The sequence below is a fragment of the Bubalus bubalis genome, chromosome 2 (genome assembly GCF_019923935.1).
Source record: "Bubalus bubalis isolate 160015118507 breed Murrah chromosome 2, NDDB_SH_1, whole genome shotgun sequence".
In the NCBI taxonomy this organism is placed as follows: Eukaryota; Metazoa; Chordata; class Mammalia; order Artiodactyla; family Bovidae; genus Bubalus; species Bubalus bubalis.
Genome location: NC_059158.1, coordinates 7,007,081 through 7,030,369, shown reverse-complemented (window position 1 = coordinate 7,030,369; position 23,289 = coordinate 7,007,081). Strand labels below are relative to the sequence as shown.

Sequence of the window (23,289 nt, the reverse complement as noted above, 5' to 3'; positions counted from 1 at the left end):
GCCTGCAGTCGTCGCACTCTTTGCGTCCCGGGGGCGTAGCGTGGGGCGGAGCTAGAGGCCTGGAGTCGCACCGCTCTCTGATCCCTGGGAGCGTGGCTTGCTGCCGACGGCGCGGCGCGTGCTCTGTCCCCGAGGCCAGGAGAGTCGCCGAGCACGTGTCCCGAAAGCTGGACGCGGGCAGGGCCGTCCAGCACTTGTCCCAGATCCAAGACGGCCTGGCCAAAAGCCGGAAACCCAGGACTGGAGTCTAGTTTTGACAGAGTCCTCGCGAGCTGGGCCAGGCCTGCGGTGGAGGTCACCGATGGGGGAAAGAGCGTGTCAGAGACTGGATTCTGAAGAATGCGTTAACGGAGGGCTCCAGTCCTCGCCAGGTGTCAACCATCGGAGATGGTCCCTCTAGCCTGATCACCTAGTTTGCTACCATGAGAAGGGACTATTTTCTTCCTGCAGAAGATACGGTGGCCACAGGCTAATCTGGCTCACTTCCCTTTGTTTTAGGGAGTGAGGCTACTTGAAGAGGACTTGAAGAGGGTACTTGAAGAGTGAGGCTACTTGAAGAGTGACTGTAGGTGAGTTAAATTTGCAAGTACCTCTGCAATGTCCCCCCCGCCCCCACCACACACACAGATTAACTCCACACCTGCTTCTCTTCCCTGCCCCACCATATTCTCAGTTGATGTAACACCAAAACGTGGGTGTCATCCTTGATGTTGCTTTCATCCCCTGCAAGTACATAACAACAGATCATACATACACAAACCAGTGAAAAGACAAATTGCAGTACATGGGTATCTTAAAAAAAAAAAAAAGCACAAGGAGAGAGTTGTAAGCTTAAGTTTTATTGGAGGCAAAATGAGGACCATAGCCCAGGGGACAGCCTCTCAGTTCTGCGCAACTGCTCACTGAAGGGCAGGGGGTATCAGTATATGTGATTTTAGTGAAGTGAGTTACTGTGCACTCAAGCACACATTTTGACAGAATGTTGGTGCTAGTCACCAGGAGCAGATGTCTCTGTTAATGATGTCTCTCTTAAGTGCTTTCATAGATAAGAGAAGACGCAAGAGGTTGGGCTCATAAACCTCCTGAAAAGTCTCCATCTAAAGGCCTGTTCTGCCAGTTTTTCCCAGAGTGCCTTATTCCTGATCTCTACCTAGAACTCCTCTCAGAGTGTGCTATAGGTCAGCAACTGCAGTGGCGAGGGACCTAATGCTTGTAGAGACAGACGGCAAGTGACATTTTGGCGGCATACGTATTCTAAGAGAAAACTTTTCCACTCGCAGCAACGCCTACCTTTCAGATATCAAAACTGAAGCCTGTGTTTACCATAGCTGACTTCAAACAGCCAAAGCTGAGAGTGACTAAGACCTGAACAATTCAACTTAGGCCAGACCCTCACCAACTTAATGGAAGACTCTGCTGAAAAAATTGATAGGACTTGCCTTAACCAGCTGGGATGACACTTATAGGAACTAAACCACCCACAACCCAGATAATCACTATGGCGTGATCACTCACCTAGAGCCAGACATCCTGGAATGTGAAGTCAAGTGGGCCTTAGAAAGCATCACTAGGAACAAAGCTAGTGGAGGTGATGGAATTCCAGTTGAGCTATTCAAATCCTGAAAGATGCTGCTGTGAAAATGATGCACTCAAAATGCCAGCAAATTTGGAAGACTCAGCAGTGGCCACAGGACTGGAAAAGGTGTTTTCATTCCAATCCCAAAGAAAGGCAATGCCAAAGAATGCTCAAACTACCACACAGGTTGCACTCATCTCACAGGCTAGGAAAGTAATGCTCAAAATTCTCCAAGCCAGGCTTCAGCAATATGTGAACCATGAACTTCCAATGTTCAAGCTGGTTTTAGAAAAGGCAGAGGAAGCAGAGATCAAGTTGCCAACATCTGCTGGATCATCAAAAAACCAAGAGTTCCAGAAAAACATCTGTTTCTGCTTTATTGACTATGCCAAAGCCTTTGACTGTGTGGATCACAATAAACTGTGGAAAATTCTTAAAGAGATGGGAATACCAGACCACCTGACCTGCCTCTTGAGAAACCTGTATGCAGGTCAGGAAGCAACAGTTAGAACTGGACATGGAACAACAGACTGGTTCCAAATAGGAAAAAGAGTACCTCAAGACTGTATATTGTCACCCTGCTTATTTAACTTATATGCAGAGTACATCATGAGAAATGCTGGGCTGGAAGAAGCACAATCTGGAATCAAGACTTCCGGGAGCAATATCAATAACCTCAGATATGAAGATGACACCACCCTTATGGCAGAAAGTGGAGAACTAAAGAGCCTCTTGATGAAAGTGAAAGAGAATGAAAAAGTTGGCTTAAAGCTCAACATTCAGAAAACTAAGATCATGGCATCTCGTCCCATCACTTCATGGCAAATAGATGGGGAAACAATGCAAACAGTGGATGACTTTATTTTTTTGGGCTCCAAAATCACTGCAGATGGTGATTGCAACCATGAAATTAAAAGATGCTTACTCCATGGAAGGAAAGTTATGACCAACCTAGATAGCATATTGAAAAGCAGAGACATTACTTTGCCAACAAAGGTCCATCTAGTCAAGGCTATGGTTTTTCCAGTGGTCATGTATGGATGTGAGAGTTGGAGTATAAAGAAAGCTGAGTGCCGAAGAATTGATGCTTTTGAACTGTTGTGCTGGAGAAGACTCTTCAAAGTCCCTTGTACTACAACGAGATCCAAACAGTCCATCCTAAAGGAAATCAGTCCTGGGTGTTCACTGGTAGGACTGATGTTGAAGCTGAAACTCCAATACTTTGACCACCTGATGTGAAGAGCTGACCCATTAGAAAAGACCCTGATGCTGGGAAAGACTGAGGGCAGGAGAAGGGGACGACAGAGGATGAGATGGTTGGATGGCATCACCGACTCAATGGACATGGGTTTGGGTGGACTCCGGGAGTTGGTGATGGACAGGGAGGCCTGGCATGCTGCGGTTCATGGCGTCGGAAAGAGTCGGACACAACTGAGCAACTGAACTGAAACCACAGAGATTTAATTACATACAGTCCTAGGCCCTGGTAGAGCCGTTTTTTGAAATAAGATACAAATAATTAACATATAGTTTTAAGACTACCTTTGTTAGAAGATTAACTAAAGCCTACAGCCATACCACCCTGAATGCACCGCATCTTATGATGGGAGCTAAGCAGAGTCGGGCCTGGTTAGTACTTGGATGGGAAATTAGCCAAGTGTTTTTTTTTAATGGGCTGAAGCAGATTTAAAATAAAGGAAATGTCATTTTCCTGTCTTAACATTTCCTTGTCATCCACTGGAAATAGAACAGTTTAATCAAGTTTGGCAGCCTCTCTTTAACCTTCTGTTCGGAGCCCTAAACTTCAGCATATGCATTATACATACATATTTTATCTGTAGCTCTTAAGCTTGTCTTAACTTCCTGGTATGAATGTCTTTTTATACCATTTGTTATCAAAATGAACAAAATCCTCATTAAAATTACTAGCACCACTTGAAGAGGCCAAAGTAATGCAGGTTTTTCATTCTTCCCCCACTTAAAATAGAAAATCTGAAAAATATCTCCTTTATCCACTTTTGGTTAAAATGTGTTCAGGATTTTATATTATTTTAAGCCACAATATTTTGCGAAAGATCTTTATTTGCTTTACACAGCAGTAAAATTTACATATTATAGGCTGCATGTGTGTGGGCTCAGTCATTATGTCATGTCCAACTCGTTTGTGAGCCCTCCGGGCTGTGGTCCACCAGGCTCCTCTGTCCATGGGATTTCCCAGGCCAGAATACTGGAGTGAATTGCCATTTCATTCGCCAGGGGATCTTCCCAACCCATGGATCAAACCTTTGTCTCCTGCATTGGCAGATAGATTCTTTACCACTGAGCCACCTGGGAAGCCCATATTATACATTAAAATACTATATATCACCATGATATATAATTAATATTGCCTTTCAAAAACTTTTACCACAGTTTTTAAAAAAAAAACCTGCAAGTGATTTTTAAGCTGTACGTTTTCTTCAAAAGAAGAAATTCCAAGATTTTACTTAGAAAAAAAAAAAAGTATATTTGAAAAAAATTTCCTGCTAGGAAAAATCTGGGATTCACTGCATCATTCATATTTTCTTCTTTTTTCTCTTTTTTTCCAACATTTCTACTGTTTTTCTCTTCTTGGCTGACGCCAGGCTGTTTCCCCTTGTTGGCTTATTACTGTCACCAGTTAAACTACATTTCTCTGCGTCTGGTTTTGGCTGCTTTTCTTCCTCCTGGACTGCATGGCCAGATTCCTCTTTGTTGCGTCTGGACTGTTCTTTACTTACTAAAACACAAGAGACAGTGTGTTTAAAGGCTGTTTTTCTCTCTAAGGTAAAATAAGTTGACAATAAAGTGAAATTATCTGGCACTCCTCCACCTCAAGAGACAACTTAAATTTTTTTAAAAGATCGGTTTCACTTACCAGGAGCAGGCTCGGCGGCAGCAGGTGGGCTTTCTTTTGTGTCTGTCCTTCTGTCCAGCCACACCCCAAGACACGTCAGCCTGGCGTTCGTGTTTATTTCACACAATAGAGACGGGGAAACTTTCTATAATGTGAGAAAGAAAATGTGAGATAACATAAAGAAATTTTAAATAATTTTGTTTCCATAACCAAGTTACCTTAATTAAAAACTTACACAGCATTTTCTTGAGTATAAAAGGAATGCTGTTTAGAAAACACTTGTGACCTTGACTCGTGATTGGTTTGACTATGTCCACCAATTCCTAAGAAGCACTTCACTAAGGAAAGGCGCTATTTGATCTTGTTCAGTTCCAGGTTTTAACAAAGAACCTTGCACAAACTAGGTACTCAACAAACCACACTCAGAGACTGTTTTGTAAGAGAATAAACCAAGACTCTGTAAGAGGGAGACTACCAGAGAATTTAAATGTATAATTATCTGGTTCAAAACTATTGTTAATTCTACAATTGATCGAAAGTTCCCCATTTTTTCCTAGCAATGGCAGGATTGTTATCTAACAGAAGGTTATAGAGAAGATCATCGATACACAGAAGAGAAAAATATGCTGTTTCTCTGCCTGAATGAGCAGGAGTTCTGGGATCCAGCCAGTTCAGACTCACCAATACCAACCCCTGGGGCAGCACTACGGAACCCTAATTTTAAAACCATGAATATCAATCATGCCTTGAAGAGATTTTAAACATGTAAAAGATCTGTGCCCAATGAACCTTTAAGAAAATCCACCTCACTTAACTCAAAGTCATACTGACAGTAAGACCTGCATTTGGTTTATTTATATTGTGTTGAGACACTGACCTTGTCCTGCTTAAGCTTCCACATTTTGATGAAACCATCACTCGAGGCTGTAACAAGAACGTGATGCTCTGGAGTTTCAAAACTGAACATGTCTTTTACCCTAGGACAAAAACAGTGACTCTGTAAAGGAGCCTTTCCTCCAGACAGTATGATGCTGCTAGAAAACTTCCAGGCACATAGTCTCTCGACTTTTCAAGGCTTCGGGTGTTTCCAAACTGCTCAAAGAACAGTGCCAAAAATTTAACATGCCTCACAATCCCATGAGTTGGTTGAGTCATTTTCAGGGTCTAAATTCCCAAGATAGAATTGACTGTCAACCATACCTTAAGAAGGACTTGAAAAGATGACAGACAACTATAAATAATCAGATTATCAGGAATAAAAGGAATTATCAGGAATTAAAGGAAATAAAGATATTCAAACCCCCTCCACCTCAGGAAACTACGGAGAGAAAGACCGAGGCCTCCTCCCCTTGTCCTCAGGGCCCACCACCCACCTTCTGAGCTACTATCATTTTCCTTCTGGATTATGGAGTAAACTAACTGGCCTCTTGGCTTCCATTTTTGCACCCTAACAACTTAAAAAAAAAATCAAACCTTGTTATTCCCAGGCTTAAAATTCTATAGAGGTAGGTTCGGTTTCAAAACACCACAAGAGGGAGGAAGTGGCTGGGACACAGAAAACCCAACACCTACAAAGGCATTTGATATATAACTCAAACTCCTTCCCACAACACAGCAGGCCTGGCACCATCTGGCTCCTCTGACCCAGTGACGGTCTTCTGTCTGTTCCTAAAATACACCAAGCTCTTTTCTCCCTCAGGGCCACTGTGCCTACAATTCTCTCTCTTTTAGAAATAGCTCCTTTATCCCGAAGGTCTCATTCCCCCTTCCCCGATCATCCCATCCAAATAAGTTACCTGTGTTATTCCCAAATCGTAATACCTATTTCCTTCCTGTTAGGATTACCTGAGTTCTTGTTTATCCTATTTGTTGCCCCCGATAAGATAAGAGCCAGGAGAGTTGCAAGCTCCTGCTGCAGTCTTTCATTATGGACACTCAGCGAATACTTGTTAAATGAACAACCAAATATCCATGAAGAGCTACATGGCCTTGAAGAATAGGCTCCCTTCCCCAAAACTAGGCGGGTAGAAACCAGGGCCTGCCTAGTGAGTGCAGTATTCTATTTGTAAAGAGAGATTTCTTAAAGCTAAACTGTGATACAGAAAACGAAAACTAAGAGTTGTTTGGGACTTCCTTGGTGGTCCCGTGGCTAAGGCTCCAGGCTCCCAACGCAGGGGACCCGGATTCGACCTACATTCCACATGCCACAGCATGCTGCAACTAAGACTCTGTGCAGCCAAATAAATAAGCATTTTAAAAAAATAACTAAGAATTGTTTGAAACATAAAAGAACATGCAAATAAAACACATGATCACCATTTTACAAAATTACAGCAGAAAAAGCAAGAGCACTAAACTCTTGGGTGGTTAGAACTGGGTTGGTTCCCTTCTCCATCACCTAACAGGGTGGTAACCTTGGTCCAGTTATTAACCATTGACCCTGAGACTCATGTCTGCCTGCAGAGATACAGTGAGCGGTAAGAGGTGATAGAGATGGACGCAAGACAGAGGTCAACATGTCATTTATTTCTCTTACAGGAAAAGCAGAGCGTAGGAAGGGGCCAGTGGACAGGCAAACAGAGGGAAATAAGACAAGAGTGGTTGGGGCAGAGCTAATTTTTTTTACCCACTCAAGTATGAATTGAGGGTTCCAGGCCACAAGTGTAATGAAATTATTGAGAAAATAAGTCTGTTGTGCCAATGACTAGTCCTGGTGAAGGCTTCACCACTTTTGCATCACTATGGCCAAGACAACATTCCCACCATCCTCTTGGGGAAAAAAAAAATCAGCTATGTAGATATGTCTATTTCTGTAGTAGTTCACCAAAAAGTCTGCCTTATGAAGCTACTGCATTTATAAGAGACCCTCCACATACAAGCACACAGAGATTAGTGTGTAAAAAAAAAAAAAAAAAAAAGTACCTGTTTTCATGAGCTTTAAACTCAGAGAGGCATGTTAGGGAATCACAGTCAAAAAACCTTACAACCTCTTCATCTCCAGCCACTGTGAGGACAGATTCCTAACAGAGGGGAAAATAAAACACACATTAACACCCAGAATGTCATCAACAATTCTGACCATCACCATATACGCTCAGCTCCCACCATTGACTTCCAATCACTTACTGAAAGAAATGTAACAGAAGACACTCTCCTTTCATTTGTGATGGTGCCACTGACGGATGCAGTGTTGAGCTGATAGACGTCTATTCTGTTCAGTATGACAACTACGTATTTCTCTCCTTTTGGCGACCATTCCACTATGTGAGCATCTGTAAGTTACAAGAACAAAGCTGTTGTATTTCACAGATAAAAAAAGAAACTGATCGGGGGTCATAAAAAAAATACCAAATACTTACACTGTGCACTTTCACATCCATTATCCCATTAAACCTTCACAGCAAACTTATGATGCATATTTTTGTTAAATTTTAGACAAGGAACTCGTTTGAAGAATCATTAAGGTCATAAAGTTCATAGGTGGCAGAGCCATGCCAAAAATCCCAATAGAAAGAGGGCGAAAAAGCGACCTAAGGCCTATGCTCTCAGAGAGAACCACCACCACGTAAGGAAATAAGTGTAGGTGTGTGGACACGAGAACTTGTGTGTATACACATTCACAGCCTATCAAATTTTCAAATGCATTCTAAACAAAAACACTCACTTTAGGCTTCCCTGGTGGCTCAGTGGTAAAGAATCCACCTGCCAATTCAGGAGACATGGGTTCGATCCCTGATCTGGGAAGATCTCACATGTCTCAGAGCAACCAAGCCTGTGTTACTGAGCCCTCACGCCTTAGAGCCTACGCTCCACAACAAGAGAAGCCACTGCCGTGAGGAGCCTGCATGCCACAACGTACGAGCAGCCTCCAATCGTTGCAACTAGAGAAAAAGCCCTTGAGATGACCAAGATCCAGCACAGCCAAAGATGAAATTTAAAGAAAATCAAAAAAACACTCACTTTGTTTTATGTTTTTTATGAATGCTGATCTTCCTTCCACAAGATTCCATGTTCTGCAAAACAGGAAGCTCATTTACCGCATGATCACTGACTGACCACGTGTAAAGCTAAGTTTAATGAAGACACAAATGAACATTTACTACGTGGCCATTCAGAAGAACTACCTTCTTTCTTATGGCAATGCCCGAAATATTTCTTATCAAGCAAGATTAAAATTCGCTCTGTTCCCACAGTCCTTTCCTCTGCTGAGTATTTTCAAAAGGCTTCACTTCCTAAAATTCCTCTTTATATAAGACCCCTCTCTACTCCACAGGTGACGATTGCAATGTAGCATGTGTGTTTGAATTTAGAGCTTTTCATTTCCCCCCACCCTTCCTTATGAAAAGGTTCATAAGCGTTCAGCTTTACCCTGGTGTCTGACAATGGCAGACAGTATAGAAACAGTACCAACACCAACTTCCCTGGTGGCTCAGATGGTCAAGAATCTGTGTGCAATGCAGGAGACTTGGGTTGGGAAGATCCTCTGGAGAAGGGAAAGGCCACCCACTCCAGTATTCCTGCAGGACAGCTACCCCAGGGGGTGGGCTCTTAAATTTGAAGACCAAAGGCCACAGCTTAGTAAAGGTGCTCCTGGGTCTTCATGACTCACCTCAGTGTCTTATCTGTACCCACAGACAGGGCCAACTTGCCAGATGGGTGAATGGAAAGGAAGGTCACATGTCCTCTAAAAGGAAATCAACAGTTAGTCCCCAGCTTGACTGGCACCTGGAGAACAGAGGGCAGGCCAGACTCACTTGTGAGCTCTGATCGACTTCAGGCACTCCCATCTCCTTGCGTCCCAGACACAGATGAGGCCATCCTCAGCCCCGCTGATCAAGTGCCTGTTGCCATGGAATTTCAGGCAAGTGATCGTGCCTGTGGAAAAACCAAGACCGACAGTCTCTGTTACATGTACTCACGTCTGCAGCTGCAGTGCCGAGCCAGCCACAGACCTTTCGTGACTGAATGAGCATGGCCATATTCCAGTAAACCTGCATTTATAGAATCAGGCCATCAGCCCAGATTTGGCCTGCAGGCTGCTGACTCCTCTGGCTGCAAAGTCTAAACATTTACATTTTGTCCTTTTCAGAATAGAATATGAACCCCTGGGTCAGTGTGTCTCTGCGCAAATCCAGATCAATTCTTCACATGGCTCTTTATACTCAAAGTCAAAGATCTGTGAGGAATAACTGTGCACACCCCCCCCCTAAAAACCAAGAAAAATATGTGGGCCTATGTACTCCTCACAGTGGGAGACTCTAGCCATGTCTACCCACATCTTCCTCCTTCACTGTTGTCTTATTTCTTATTTTGGAAATGTTACTTTCCCACATCTTTTACTACTTCTGCCCATGATTCTACCTGTTACCTGGAAAAGAGCTTATGTACTACCAACTGTCTGAAAACAACACTTGTATAAGAATGAAGGAAATCAAGAATCCTGTTTCATTCATCCCCTATCTAAACTCTTCCCAGGTCAAACCCTGTCTTGAGGTTGAACATCTGTGCAGACCAGGTACAGATCAGACTTGTTCAGCTTATGTCTCCAAGCCCAAGGGAGGGAGAAGCCTTCCTTGTATGAACTGGAACTAGGAGACAGAGGAAAAGGAATGCACACTGAAGTCACCCAAAGCTGAGCTGCTTCCGAAAAGCAAGACACTTGTCAAAGTAGCTAAGGACTATCTCACAGGGCACTTAAGGAGGACACTGATCACTCCAAATTTCTGCTACGAACAAACAGCAGACTCTCGGCTGGTGAGAACCTCTGAAATAGATGAAAGGTAGTGTATTAAAAAAAAAGGAGTATTTGTCTTATCTGCCTTTTGTTTCAAAAAACTACTTTCCTCAGGCAAGTTTTTCCAAACTGAGCACCTGAGTAAGAGGCTCTACTGTCCTGAGTTCTTCCTTTCCCTTCTTCTCCTGGAGCACACGTGAACCCCCTCCCTGTCTGTCGCCCAGAAAAACGCAGTAACAGCATATGATGCTCAACACTAGGGGCTTCCCCCATGGCTCAGCTGGTAAAGAGTCCACCTGCAATGCGGGAGACCTGGGCTCAATCCCTGGGTTGGGAAGATCCCCTGGAGAAGGGAAAGTTACCCAGTCCTGTATTCTGGCCTGGAGAATTCCACGGACTATACAGCCCATGGGGTCGCAGAGAGTTGGACACGACTGGGGGACTTTCACTTTCACTTCACTGGGGAATAAACCACCTGTTGGGTCAGTCTGTCCCTCGATCCTGCTGCTATCCTGCTCAACTTCACCATCAATGTGAAACCCCAGCAGTGACTAGGGGATCACTCCTCCTGACCTCCTTCACTCCAATAACCTCCACCTCCTTGCACTCCAGTCCCTCACACAGCTATCCCCTGGAGCTTTTCCACAGTAAATCTCCAGCTCTAAGAATCTATCCTCTGACTGCAACCTCTCACCGTTCCAGCCCTTCCCGGCCTTCCTCCACTCACACTCGCCTGCTTTATGTTCTGGAGATCTGCAGATCCTTGACACCCTACTCTCTCTAGGCCAACAACCTATTCTTTGTCCAAAACCCTCTGTTCCCATGTAAATCAATCCTTCTCTCGCACACACCAAGTAACTTTCCTTGGGGTACAGAAGTGTGTGTAGCCTACTGCAAGCAGATGTCCATCGACAGCTTCCGACTCCAGCAGGCAGGCTCTCTGCTGGTTCTCGGTGTCTCTCCCACACTCACACTGCCAGCACCTTCCTCAGGCCTGCACTGCTCTTTGCCCCCATTCAATCCCAACCTCCTCCACTCGAGGTCCCCTGGGATCTGACCCCACTGCCTCTCCAGCCACCCCAACCTCCGTGTCAGCCTTCTCAGAACACCGAGCGCCTTACACGTCCCCAGGCACACCAGCGGTCAAAAAGCACAGGCTGCAGCTGCAGGCTCAGGTTCTGGTTTCAGCATTTTGCGACCCTGGGCAGTCCTGTGACACCTCTGAGGCTAAGCTTCCTCTTCTCTGATCTGAAGCCACAGCTGGCCTCTCCTGGCACAGCGCTGGGCACCTGGCCCTCTCCCAGAGTCAGCTTCTCCCATGGCGCGGCCACTTGTGCCCCTTGCACGGCCTGCCCTGTCCTAAGCATCCTTTTCTTCATCTTGCCAGTTTCACCTGCCCAACAACTGACCTCTTCTTATAAAAGTTAATTTTAATGTCATTTTAAGGAAGCTTTCAATGAAAACTTGCTTCCTCCTTCTGCCCCACTAGACTGAGTAAAGTGCTTCCATTCTGGCCCAATACAGACTGTGAATAATGTAAGGATAAAGAACCACATTTTGTCCACTTCTGTATTTCCTAGCACAGATTCTGCTCATATGAGACACTTACACGAATTGTTCAGCTGAAGTCGAACCGTAAAGTAGTAATGCCTCAACACTGTTATCTGAAAGGACACGGTTTTCTTACCATTGTGATGCATGAGTGCCCCATGGTCGACTTTCTTTTTCATGTCATAAATGTGAATGGTTTCATCTTTGCTCCCTGTGACTACAAAGCGGCTGTTGACAGCCACCGCTGATAAGGAGGCAGTGTGGGCGTGGTGGGTGAAGTCGGCCACAGGAGCCCATCTCTGCTGTAGGGAAAAGCACATGGTCAGTGAGCACCACGATCACATCACAGCTCCCCACAGAGAGGTAAGTGGCTTCATGATCCATGAAGACTGAATGGATTCTACGAACGGAGAAAAGACAGGACAGATTCACAGAATTGAATAAAGAAGGGACAGTAAGAGAAGGGGAAGGCAACACTGAGCACCATGACTTTAAAAACAATTACGAAGACTGGCCTGGGGCTTCCCAAGTGACTCAGCAGTAAAGAATCCACCTGCCAATGCAGGAGATGTGGGTTTAATCCCTGGGTAGGGAAGATCTCCTAGAGGAGTAAATGGCAATCCACTCCGGTGTTCTTGCCTGGGAAATCCATGGACAGAGGAGCCTGGCAGGCTACAGTCCACGGGGTCACAGAAAGAAAGACACGACTGAGCACATTTACGGACGAAGATTGGGCTACAGGACTTTAAAATCTCATCCAATCCCTTAACTCCTCAGCAGGTTTACTTATCCGTGAGCCTCCATACCATTCATTCACTCAAATGTCCAAATTTTGATTTGAATTTATTCAAACACTGAATGACTGTTACGTGCTTGGCACCATTTGACACAGTGAACGAAACACACAGAGCAGTGAACAAGAGAAACAAAAGCACATATTCCAACGGAGCGTCATTCTGTAGGAGTGACAAGACAGTATGATATCACACAGAGCAAGTATCTATATAACAACAAGACCTATAAAGAAAAATAAATAGTATTTGCATCAATACCAATATAAGCTCTGGAGAATGACCAATAATGAGATCTCAAGACCTCTACGCTTGCTGCGATGTAACTCTCAGATTGAACGAATGTGATTTGCTCAGTGCAAAGAATGACTGCTGAATATACACACATATCCTGCCCCCCATAAAAGGAGATGCATCATGAAGTATTAGCAAAATGAATAAACCAAGGAAGAAATAAATTCACCAAACTTGTTCAAATACACTTAGGAAGTGTTATAAATTAATTCCTAAAAGACGACAGCAAAATAGTCCTTCTGTCAATCAGGACAGAACAGTCCTCTTTTGAGTAAAGGCACAACATTCCTGAGGGGCTGCTGTGGCCATAAATCAGAGAATAACCTTGGTCTGTACATCTTACAGAAGGAACATTCATCATCGGGGCTACTGCCTGAATAGCTTTAGAGGCAGTACTAGGTAATAGTTAAGAGCTTTGAGAGAGAGGGGAGGGAGGCTCAAGAGAGAAAGGATATTCATGTAACTATGGCTGACTTGCGGTCTTGTAGGGTAAGATCCAACACAATGTACAGCAATCTTCCTCCAATTAAAAAATAAATTAAAAAAAGAGCTTCAAGCATCGGAGACCGCTTGAAAGGTGAGTCCCAGGTCAGCCAATTATTAGCTCAGTGGCCTTAAAGAAGCAGCTTAACCCATCTCAACTTCTGGATTCTCATCTGTAAAAGGGGGACAACTGCATCTGCCTCAGAGGGTTGCTGAGGATGACTACGTGTCTGCAACATGGAAAGCACCGTTATTACAAACAATACCACCACCAGCAGCGTCCTCTTCTGAGCATTCAGACCACGTCACCTTTCAACCAGAGGCAGATGAATAACCAGAGTACACAACAAAATAAACAAAAGCAATTTAACTAAGTTACATACTTCCAATTTTCTGGTTAACTCAAAACTGACACCACAACATCTTCATAAAGAAGTACTCAATATTTTCTAGGAAATTATCTAAGGAATTCCTTTAGAGGGAAAACACAGTACTGGGCTAAAAATTAGATCTTATTTCTAGTAAGAAATTTCTGGGTATTTCCTAACTACCTGTTTGAGTACTCACAATTTACTTAACTAATATTACTACACGTAGTAAAATACTTAACATTTTTGGTGGTGTTGAGTCGCGTGAGACTGCAACCCCGTTATCTGTAACAGGACAAGCTCCAGGGGGTTCTGTAGGCAAGAATACTGGAGTGGATGGCCATTTCCTTCTCCAGCGGATCTTCCTGCACAAGAGACTTAACTCTCGTCTCCTGCACTGGCAGGCGGCTTCTCTATCACTGAGCCACCAGAGAAGCCCACAATACTTACACTTTGTTGTAACCTTTTCTCTACGTTATTTGCCTTCCTCATCATCTCCCTACGTGGTTAAGCTTGCCAATGCAGAATCCATACGTATGGCTTCTTCGCACCTTCACTGCAAGTAATGGTCCCCACTAGAAGGGCCCAATAATTAACTGGTGTCGTTTTACCAACGAAGCGTTTACCTGAATCCAGCGCGAATAGTTTGCTAAAATTCCATGACAAAAACTCAGGGAAAGAGCGAACTGTTCTTTCAACTTATAGGAACGACTCTTAAATTCATAACCGACGGCCCACAGGCCCATTTGCAGAAACGCAAACTTGCTTTCTGCACCGTAGACACAACGTTCACTACAAAAGCCAGATACCACGTCTTACTAAAGGCTTTCTCCATGCTTCAAATGGCTAAGTATATTCTTAGTATATGTTCTGAGAATATTCCATGTGTATATTCTAAGTATACTCTAAGTCTCTTGAGTTTCATTCATCGATGAAACCCTAACACAGCAGACAGTGTGTTCCTCTGAGGTGCTGTTTACCTAGGCCGCTGGGAACCAGGCCTGACGCCCCGCCTCCCCACCACCCGCGGTCCCTGCGCGCGCGGGCTCTCACCTCGCGGTGGCCGTCCGCCTCGGGCTCAGGGTGTACAGCGAATCCAAAAAGGACCTGCTCGTAGCATCCAGCAACCACCTCCATCCAGCAGCGCACGCGTCTCCTCCTCAGCGAACCTAACGCGGCGCAGAGCGGAAGTGACGAAATCGGATGCGACGGGAAGGAGGGTCCTTCCCGGGTCGGCGCTCAAGTTACGTAAGGCCCGTGGGGCTGCCTTTTAGATGCTGCATCCATGATGGAGGTGGGGGCGGGGGGGAGGCGGGTGGTTTCCGGCGGATCAGACGGAATTTCTAGACGATCAGGCGGAATTTCCAAGGAGGGAATAAGGAGGGACGCCCCTTGACGAGGTTGCTCATTTCAAGGAGGGGAAAAAAACCTGGGGGCCAGCAAGCATTTTCGAGGGAGCCTTGCGCTAGGCGCTTCCTAGGCGAGTGGGCTGGACAGCCTCTGCGGAGGCCCCCCGTTTCCGGGGCGTCTACGGAAGGGGCGGGCACTTCCGGTCAGGGCGGGAGTCGGAGAGCGCGCCCGGCGCAGCCGTGAGATGTGTGTCTGTGGATTCCGGGCTGCGATGGCGAGTAGGCAGTTATGTCTCCTACTTGTGCTGGAAGCCGTTTCTCGCGCTTATTCTCTGTAACTGGGCGAGGAGGGGTGACCTTTAGGGTTCGCCTTGATCGGAGAGGTCCGGTTCCCGCGCTCCCGCCCGGGCCTCATCTCGCCCAGCACCTTTTCTTCCTTCTTGGTTATGGCTTGACGAACCCTTAAGGACTCGTCGGCTAACGTTGTGGCACATTCCTGAGAAGGACAAGGACCCTTTACTGGGGGAGTAAAGACAGTACTTGGAAGATGACGGGTCTAGTCATCCTTGGTGACTTTCCGAAAGGGAATCTCATTTAATTTCTTTTCACCACCTTTCCCGAGTTAGCTGCAAAGTCAAACGGTAATAAAAGCCAGTATGAGTCGCTCAGTCGTGTCCGACTCTGTCCCGTCTCCTGTGTCCATGGGATTCTCCAGGCAAGAATACTGCAGTGGGTAATCTTTACCTACTCCAGGGAATCTCCCGACCCAGGGATCTAACCCAGGTCTCCCGCAATGCAGGCGGATTCTTTACCAGCCGAGCCACAAAGGAAGCCCAAGAATACTGCAGTGGGTAGCCTTTCCCTACTCCAGGGGATCTTCCCAACCCAGGGCTCGAACACTGGTCTCCCGCTTTGCAGGCAGATTCTTTACTGTCTTGAGCCGCAATGAAAGCAAAGATAGTCCTAGTTTAGATTTGAGATTTTCGTGAAATACAAAGATTCAGAAATGTGTCAGAAAGGACAGCTTCGTACAGACTTCCAACAGAGTAAATATAGGAGCGTAAATTACGCTTACTCCTTGGAAAGAAAGTTATGACCAACCTAGATAGCATATTCAAAAGTAGAGACATTACTTTGCCAACAAAGGTTCGTCTAGTCAAGGCTATGGTTTTTCCTGTGGTCATGTATGGATGTGAGAGTTGGACTGTGAAGAAGGCTGAGCGCCAAAGAATTGATGCTTTTGAACTATGGTGTTGGAGAAGACTCTTGAGAGTCCCTTGGACTGCAAGGAGATCCAACCAGTCCATTCTGAAGGAGATCAGCCCTGGGATTTCTTTGGAAGGAATGATGCTAAAGCTGAAACTCCAGTTCTTTGGCCACTTCATGCGAAGAGTTGACTCATTGGAAAAGACTGATGCTGGGAGGGATTGGGGGCAGGAGGAGAAGGGGATGACAGAGGATGAGATGGCTGGATGGCATCACTGACTCAATGGACGTGAGTCTCAGTGAACTCAGGGAGTTGGTGATGGACAGGGAGGCCTGGCGTGCTGTGATTCATGGGGTCGCAAAGAGTCAGACACGACTGAGCGACTGAACTGACTGAAGCTCCCTACCGGTGAATATGACTATGGGAGGTTGAAACATACATTGCCTCGACTTTTGTCAACTCACCCCCACCCCTTTTAGACTGTAGTACAGGCCTGTAGCTCTTAGCCTCTTGTCTCTGAGGACGTTTGTTCACCGATGTTCTGAATCGTCAGTACGTGTTTAACTCAGATTTGTTTTAATCGATGCTGGTTTGGGTCTTGTACAAATGAGGTTATTTTGGTTGTCATTTCAACACAAGGAAAGCCTTCTGCGCGCCTTGGCGTCTGTACATGTTGGGACTCTTCAGGCACTGAAATACTGAAGTCCAGCTCATTCTCAGTCGCTTGAAAACTATGTTCACTGTTGGACAGTACTGGCACAGGTGAGAAAGAGTGCAGGTTCATTTCCAGACCCTCCAAGTAACGTGTCACACAAAATCTTTTCTTTCCCAATGTTAGGTTTATATTATACTGCACTCTATTATAGTGTGCAATCCCATTATGTCTTGGGCTTCCCTGGTAGCTCAGTTGGTAAAGAATCCACCTGCAGTGCCGGAGACCCGGTTCGATACCTGGGTTGGGAAAATGCTCTAGAGAAGGGAAAGGCCACCCACTCCAGTATTCTGACCTGGAGAAGTACGTGGACAGTCCATGGGGTCTCAAAGAGGTGGACATGACTGAGCCACTTTTACTTTCACCATTATGTCTAAGAAAGGCATAGTCTAATTGAAAAATATTTTATTGCTAAAAAGTCCTATCACTTGAGGCTTAACAAGTCCTAGTAGTAAGATCAGAGATCGCTGATCACCATACAAAATAGACTAATAATGATCAAGTTTGAAATATTCTAAGAATTACCAAAATATGACAGAGGAACACAAAGGAATCAAATGCTGTTGGGAAATGGTGCTGATAGCCTTGCTCTGTGCAGGGTTGCCAGAAACTTTGATTTGTGTTTAAAAAAAAAGCTGGATCTATAAAGAACAATAAATTGAAGTACAAAAAAAAAAAAGGAGATACAGCTGTAATTCCTTCACTTTGCTAGTTATTATGTTAGTCCCAAATTGTTTTACTTTTTAAATTCTTTTTTTGTATCTTGCTTGTTCTTCTGGTGGCTCTTCTATCAAAGAACTACTAAATCAGAGGCGTGTGAATTGCTGTAAGGGTGTCCCCTGGGCATGGGACGAAGTGAGGAGGACATTTCTTGAAGTCTAATTTTCTTTTTAAATACATGACTCTTTGCATATCTTTATTTAGGGGGAAGTGGTAGTCTCTCATGCAAAAAGAAAAGGAACACTGAATAAAATTGTTTCAAAATCATGTGCTCTATGTATTTTGTTGCTTCGGGAATCCCCCCGGTGCCCCACCTCATTTCCCCAGTGAAATTTCAAATGCTGTTTGTAAAGAATTAGCATTCATTTGAAATTAATTTTAACATGTCATGATAACAGGGTAATTATCATAGTCAGCATCTATTACTATGCTTGTCAATTACAATCTGGTACATGGATTGTCACACTTTTACCTGCTTAAGTATCTGTCACATTTTATTTTTAATTAAGTTTTACTGGAGTGAAGTACAGTAAAGTCACATTTTAGAGAAGAGCCTTGTGGCTTAAGAAAGTCTTCTGCTCCAACCTGGAGACGTTTAGGATAGCGTGAAAACCGCAGTGCACGCGACATAAGCGTAAAATGGTTTTTCCTCCTCTTATTTTTTTAATTGTAAAAAGTTAGTGGAGCCAGGCATAGAGCTTAGAAGACCTTAGAACATCTGGTCCTGGGGCTCCTAACGTGGGAGAATTGATGGATAAGTTTTGGGGATTGTGAATGCCCTGAAATTATACGCAGAATTGTATGTATTCGTTTATGGAAGAGAGCATTTGTAGGATTTCATCACATTTTCAAAAAGATTAATGCCTCTAAAGCTAAAATACTCTAATCTGGTCTGAGGATATAAATGGAGAAGTCCGTCCAAAACTCTCCCACAACCACACGGCTCGGCAGCAGCAGACCCTGGTGTTGCTGCTCCTTTCACTTCTCCTTGGGCTCCAGTGTTGTCTCCTAACGAAGAAGAAAAGTGGTTTTTCTCTGTCTAAAGAAAAACACACAATGCAATATACACCTACTCAAGTGGATTCAAACGGCATACTTCCTGCCAAGCCACCTGTTCTCTTTGCAAACACAGGGTGGCAAAAGCCATTCAGTCTCATTCTCAGAAAACTGCAATTGCCAAGAAACCACCAACCCTTCCACGATAGGGCTTATTAACTCTAAAGCACAATGGGGTTTCTAGTTTTGCATTTATATTATTGATAGAAAAGCTTTTTGCGCTTGAGCCAAGCATTGATTTATTCATTCATTCAACCAGTGTTTAGTAAGCACTTGGCTTTGTTTGGTTTGCTAAAGAAAAAAAGCCAGTCTTCATTTTGCGGAGTGGGTGGGTGAGGGTGGTTAGAAGGTCGATATACTGAGCTAAAAGCAGGATACAGTGGAGAGAAATTGGCCTTGTTAAAAATCTCATGTGAGTCTAATGTTGCTGCTCTGTTACACTCCTTTCACGGTGTCATAGGTAGCAAGTCTGTGAAATTTGAGGACTACAGAGATTGTATGTGCTTGTATTCTCAGAGGACTTTGATCTCCTCTGCATGTAGAGCTCAGGGAGACAGAAAGTGGGCTACTTTCCCTAGACCCAGACCTGAAAGAAATTGTTTCACCTGCTTCATGAGAATAATCAGGTGAACTATGGGAGGTTTGCGTTTGAGACTGTTGGAGATCAAAGCAATATTTGTGAACTCTTCCTTGTCACCATCATCTAAAATTCTGCCTGAATGTCCATCTTCATCTCTGGAGTCTTGCTCATAGCATCTGGCCCCTGCCATCTTCCTGGGTGGGTGCAACATGCCTTATAGACTTCCTCGCAAATCCCAGCCTCCTTACCACCATATCACGAAGGGTCAGCTCCCACATTCCTTTCCCACTACAGCTCCATCTCTCACTCATAGAAAAAATTTTCATTGTCTAAAAAAGTCCAAAATAAGAGAAGGAAAAAAGATAATGCTTTTCTGAAAGAATCTTAACTGATAACATGAAGTTTGATTTCTAAGCTGCTACAATATTTAAGAATTGTTTTTTTCTAAAAAATTCAATAAACTGTGAATACAGCAAAAAAAAAAAGAAGCAGGCTCACAGATAACAGAGAACAAACCAGTATTCCCAGTGTGTGTTGGGTGGGGTCGGGGGGCAGGGGAGGTACAAACTGTTGGGTGTAAGATTGGCTCAGGGGTGTATTGTGCAACATGGAATATAGCTATAATAGCTGTTAATGGAAAATAACCTTCAAAATGGTATTAAAAATTTTAGGAAATTACTATTTTTTAATGTTTCTTTCAATTTTCCACTCCTCGCCGCCAATTCTCGTTAACTATGCCCATTGCTGCTGTGCTCTGCTCAGCTGTATCTGAATCTTTGCAGCCCCATGGACTGTCGTCCCCCAGACTCCTCCATCCATGGGATTCTCCAGGCAAGAATACTGGAGTGGGTAGCTGTCAGGAAGCATTTAACAGGAGGCTTCCTGTATGCTGTTTTGGATCTGTCAGGAATTCTCTGTTCCTTATTAATTCCTGAATATTCAGGAATTAGGAGAGGCAAGCCTCTCCCGGGGGGCTGAGGAATCCAGGCATTTCCTTCCTTAGTTTTTCTATACGTTGATAAGTACCCTCTTCCTTTTTATGAACCATATGGTAAAAGTGATTATTTACAACTCTCTCTCTTTAATATGGATCGCCTGTGTTTTTTAAGTCTGGAATTTTAATCTTTATCTTTGCTGAGAATAACTACAGTATATATGCCCACACCATGTTGATTAAAACACCTTTGCTCCATCAGAGCTTTGGTCCCCGTGTCTTGCTTTCTCTCTCTCTCTCTCTCAGGCTATTTCTTTGGAGTGCAGAGGCTCTCTAGTTCACTTTACTGCCCTGGCTTCTAAGATCCTCTGTAGAAGGCGCTCTGTGCCTTCACCCCATTGAGAGGGCGCCTGAGGCCTCCATGAACAGAGCAAGCCCCGTGCAGGGGCTTTATAGGCTTTCTGCATAAACCAAGGAATATCAGCCTCTTTCTCTCTCCTTTACTTTCTTATCGGTCGACTCCGGACCACCAGGTTCCGGTCCATTAAAGGACCTCAGCAAGTGGTGCCCAGAACAGGAGCTTGGTACACATATGCAGATTCGGACGGAGTGACCCCAGGGCCCACTGAGGCCGGTAAGTACTAAGAGATAGGTAAAATGGCTGGAAAGCCCCATCACTTTTCTACTTTACTTCATCACTTAAAGTTCAGGGACTTTATGAAATGTATGCTGATTTTTTAGCTAGATTACAAACTGCTATTTCCCGTACTGTAATTGGAGAAGAAGCCAAAAGGCAACTAGAGAAATTACTTGCTTATGAAAATGCAAATCAGGAATGTCAAAAACCTATAGCTCCATTTCGTGAGACGGACTATTATTATTTGAAGGCTTGTCATAATCTAGGATTGGAAACTCAAAAGATGCAAATGATAGCTGAAACAGTGGTTGCTGCCTTAAGAAAGGGAAATGAAGGATGCTTTACATTTGGAAATAAGAACCATTTAAAAAGGGACTGCTCTAAGAAAGCTAAAAAATATATATATATATAAAAATTAAAAAACCTCTAAAAATCTGTCCTCGCTGCTGTAGAGGACTGCATTGGGCCCAAGATTGTAAATCTAAATTTGACATTAAAGGGAAACCTATTCTGAGAAACTCCAAACGGGGACCCACCCAGGTCCCCTTCAACAAAAACCTGGGGCAAATTCCATCTTTTCCCTCAAACCCTCAACATCAGGAAGTGCTGCTGTTGATATACCAGCTTTGTTTTTAGATAATATGAAGTTAACGAGCTCTATTTAAATTAAAATTCACGTGAACTGAAAAATATTTAATAATATGTTTATTTAAATATAAATATAATTTGAATATAATTGCTAATCTAATTAAGATATGTCTTAAGTCATCAACATTATATAATACTTTTATTATGCCTAGGTTTAAGGTAAACTAAATTTGTCAACAAAAAGGTAACTCTATATATATATATATAAATGAGATAAAAACTTTTAGATAAACTATTAAAATAATTACATTTTTAATAGAATAATCTATTATAATCTAAAATAATCTCTTAGGATTGGTATAACTTAAATTTCTAGAGCTGTACTAAACTAAATAATAAAAGTTTATTAAATAACTAGGTCATTTCCAAATAAAATAAGATTTTAAAACATTAATTACTAAACATTAACTTCCTCTTACAAAAAGTTTTTCTTACATAAAAACTAGAGATTTCAAACTATTACTATATAATGTATAATATATATATAATGAATATATATATCATAATATGATACAATTAATATACTCACCAATCTATAAAATGCTAATATACAAGACACTTCATAGTTGCTAAAAAAGGTAAGATAGATGCTTTTAATAAAAAGATATAAGATATGACAAACTCAGATATACATTCCACATTTTTCCTAGAGGCCACTGCTCATTTAACAAACAGTACAATTATTAAAATAACTTGGAAGAATGACGAGCCTACTTGGACAGAGCTGTGTGGCCCCTCACGAAAGAGAAATTACAGGCAGCTAAGGAACTTATAGATACACAATTAGAATTAAAGCATTTTGAGGAATCTTGTTCTCCCTGGAACTCTATTTTTGTTATAAAAAAGAAATCTAACAAATGGCGTCTCCTAACTGGCCTCTACCCATCACACAAGGTATTAAGCCTTGCAGTTTACAACCTAATGCTTTTATTTGGGCCACACCTCTTCGAGGTGAGGCTACACAAAACGTTATAACTCACTTACTAGCTTGTTTTACAGTAATGGGAACTCCTAGTTCCATAAAAACAGACAATGGCCCTGCCCATATTTGTAGACACTTTAAACAATGTTTACAATATCTTTCTATTAAACATATTACAGGTATTCCTTATAACCCACAGGCACAAGACATAGTCAAACACATCGCACACTAAAGTTGCAAATAAAAAAAATTTTAAAAGGGGGAATACACAAGGTACACTACTGTCTTATCTAAAGCAGACTCTACTAGATTCCAACATAAGATATTTTCTAAACCTATAACTATTGTTAATACAGCTTTATTTGTTTAAAATTTTTTTTAACCTCTTCAGAAGATTCAACCCAAGGGGGCCCCCGGCATTCAAAATGGAGATGAAACAACAAGACCCCTAGGAAGAAGAAATTCCGATATGGGCTATGTCCGCTCTAAAGATCTCCAGAAAGCACCGCCCTCAGCGGCATCACCCCTATTATCTCCCCACTTGGGGACAAATAAAAACCCTTACTAATCGAGCTGAAAATTTGGTCTCAATAGGGATTGCCTCGGAGTCCTGAATACATTCTGGCAATGCTCAGTCTTTTGGCCTGTACCTCCCCCCCCACCACCCCCTGCTCGAGCTCGACTAATCCCCAACCCACCTCTATTACAGGTGGTCGAATGAACAGAGAGAGGACCAGTCGTTTCAGCTAATGACTACATATGCCCCCTCCCTAGTACATGAAGGAGCCATCACACCCTGGGGAGGAAGGAAAACTAATGAACATTTCTTTAGGCTATGAAGTCTTTTCCCTT

General features: G+C 43.5%; 1 protein-coding gene and 2 long non-coding RNA genes across 4 annotated transcripts; 2 read left to right on the top strand and 1 right to left on the bottom strand.

Moving 5' to 3' along the window:
* The first annotated feature begins 74 nt into the window (after nt 1-74).
* LOC112579251 lies at nt 75-8,374 on the top strand. Its single transcript, XR_003103754.3, has 2 exons — nt 75-569; nt 5,009-8,374. It is a non-coding gene; the product is annotated as an uncharacterized LOC112579251 (long non-coding RNA).
* PAK1IP1 (PAK1 interacting protein 1) lies at nt 3,996-14,883 on the bottom strand. Of its 2 annotated transcripts, none has more exons than XM_006057757.3 (10): nt 14,726-14,883; nt 11,873-12,038; nt 9,206-9,326; nt 9,061-9,135; nt 8,412-8,464; nt 7,578-7,723; nt 7,374-7,471; nt 5,329-5,428; nt 4,473-4,596; nt 3,996-4,334 (listed from the first exon to the last, which is right to left on the bottom strand). In XM_006057757.3, exons 1-10 carry the CDS (start codon nt 14,807-14,809, stop codon nt 4,132-4,134), a joined length of 1,170 nt encoding a protein of 389 aa, XP_006057819.2. In that variant the 5' UTR covers nt 14,810-14,883; the 3' UTR covers nt 3,996-4,131. The 2 variants fall into 2 exon arrangements, with proteins under 2 accessions (XP_006057819.2, XP_006057820.2); XM_006057758.3 differs by having other exon boundaries at nt 11,873-12,035; nt 14,726-14,882.
* Nucleotides 14,884-16,502: 1,619 nt separating this feature from the next.
* On the top strand, nt 16,503-23,009 carry LOC123328888. Its single transcript, XR_006543884.1, has 3 exons — nt 16,503-16,990; nt 20,764-20,864; nt 22,829-23,009. It is a non-coding gene; the product is annotated as an uncharacterized LOC123328888 (long non-coding RNA).
* Nucleotides 23,010-23,289: the final 280 nt, after the last annotated feature.

Excerpts from the sequence above, each read along its gene's own strand:
- PAK1IP1 (XM_006057757.3), bottom strand. The coding sequence starts at position 14,809 with ATGGAGGTGGTTGCTGGATGCTACGAGCAGGTCCTTTTTGGATTCGCT. Across the intron at positions 8,465-9,060 it reads GGTACAGATAAGACACTGAG|AACATGGAATCTTGTGGAAG; the intron begins GTGAGTCATGAA and ends CCTGTTTTGCAG. Across the intron at positions 5,429-7,373 it reads TTTAAAGCTCATGAAAACAG|GGTAAAAGACATGTTCAGTT; the intron begins GTACTTTTTTTT and ends TTTTTGTCCTAG.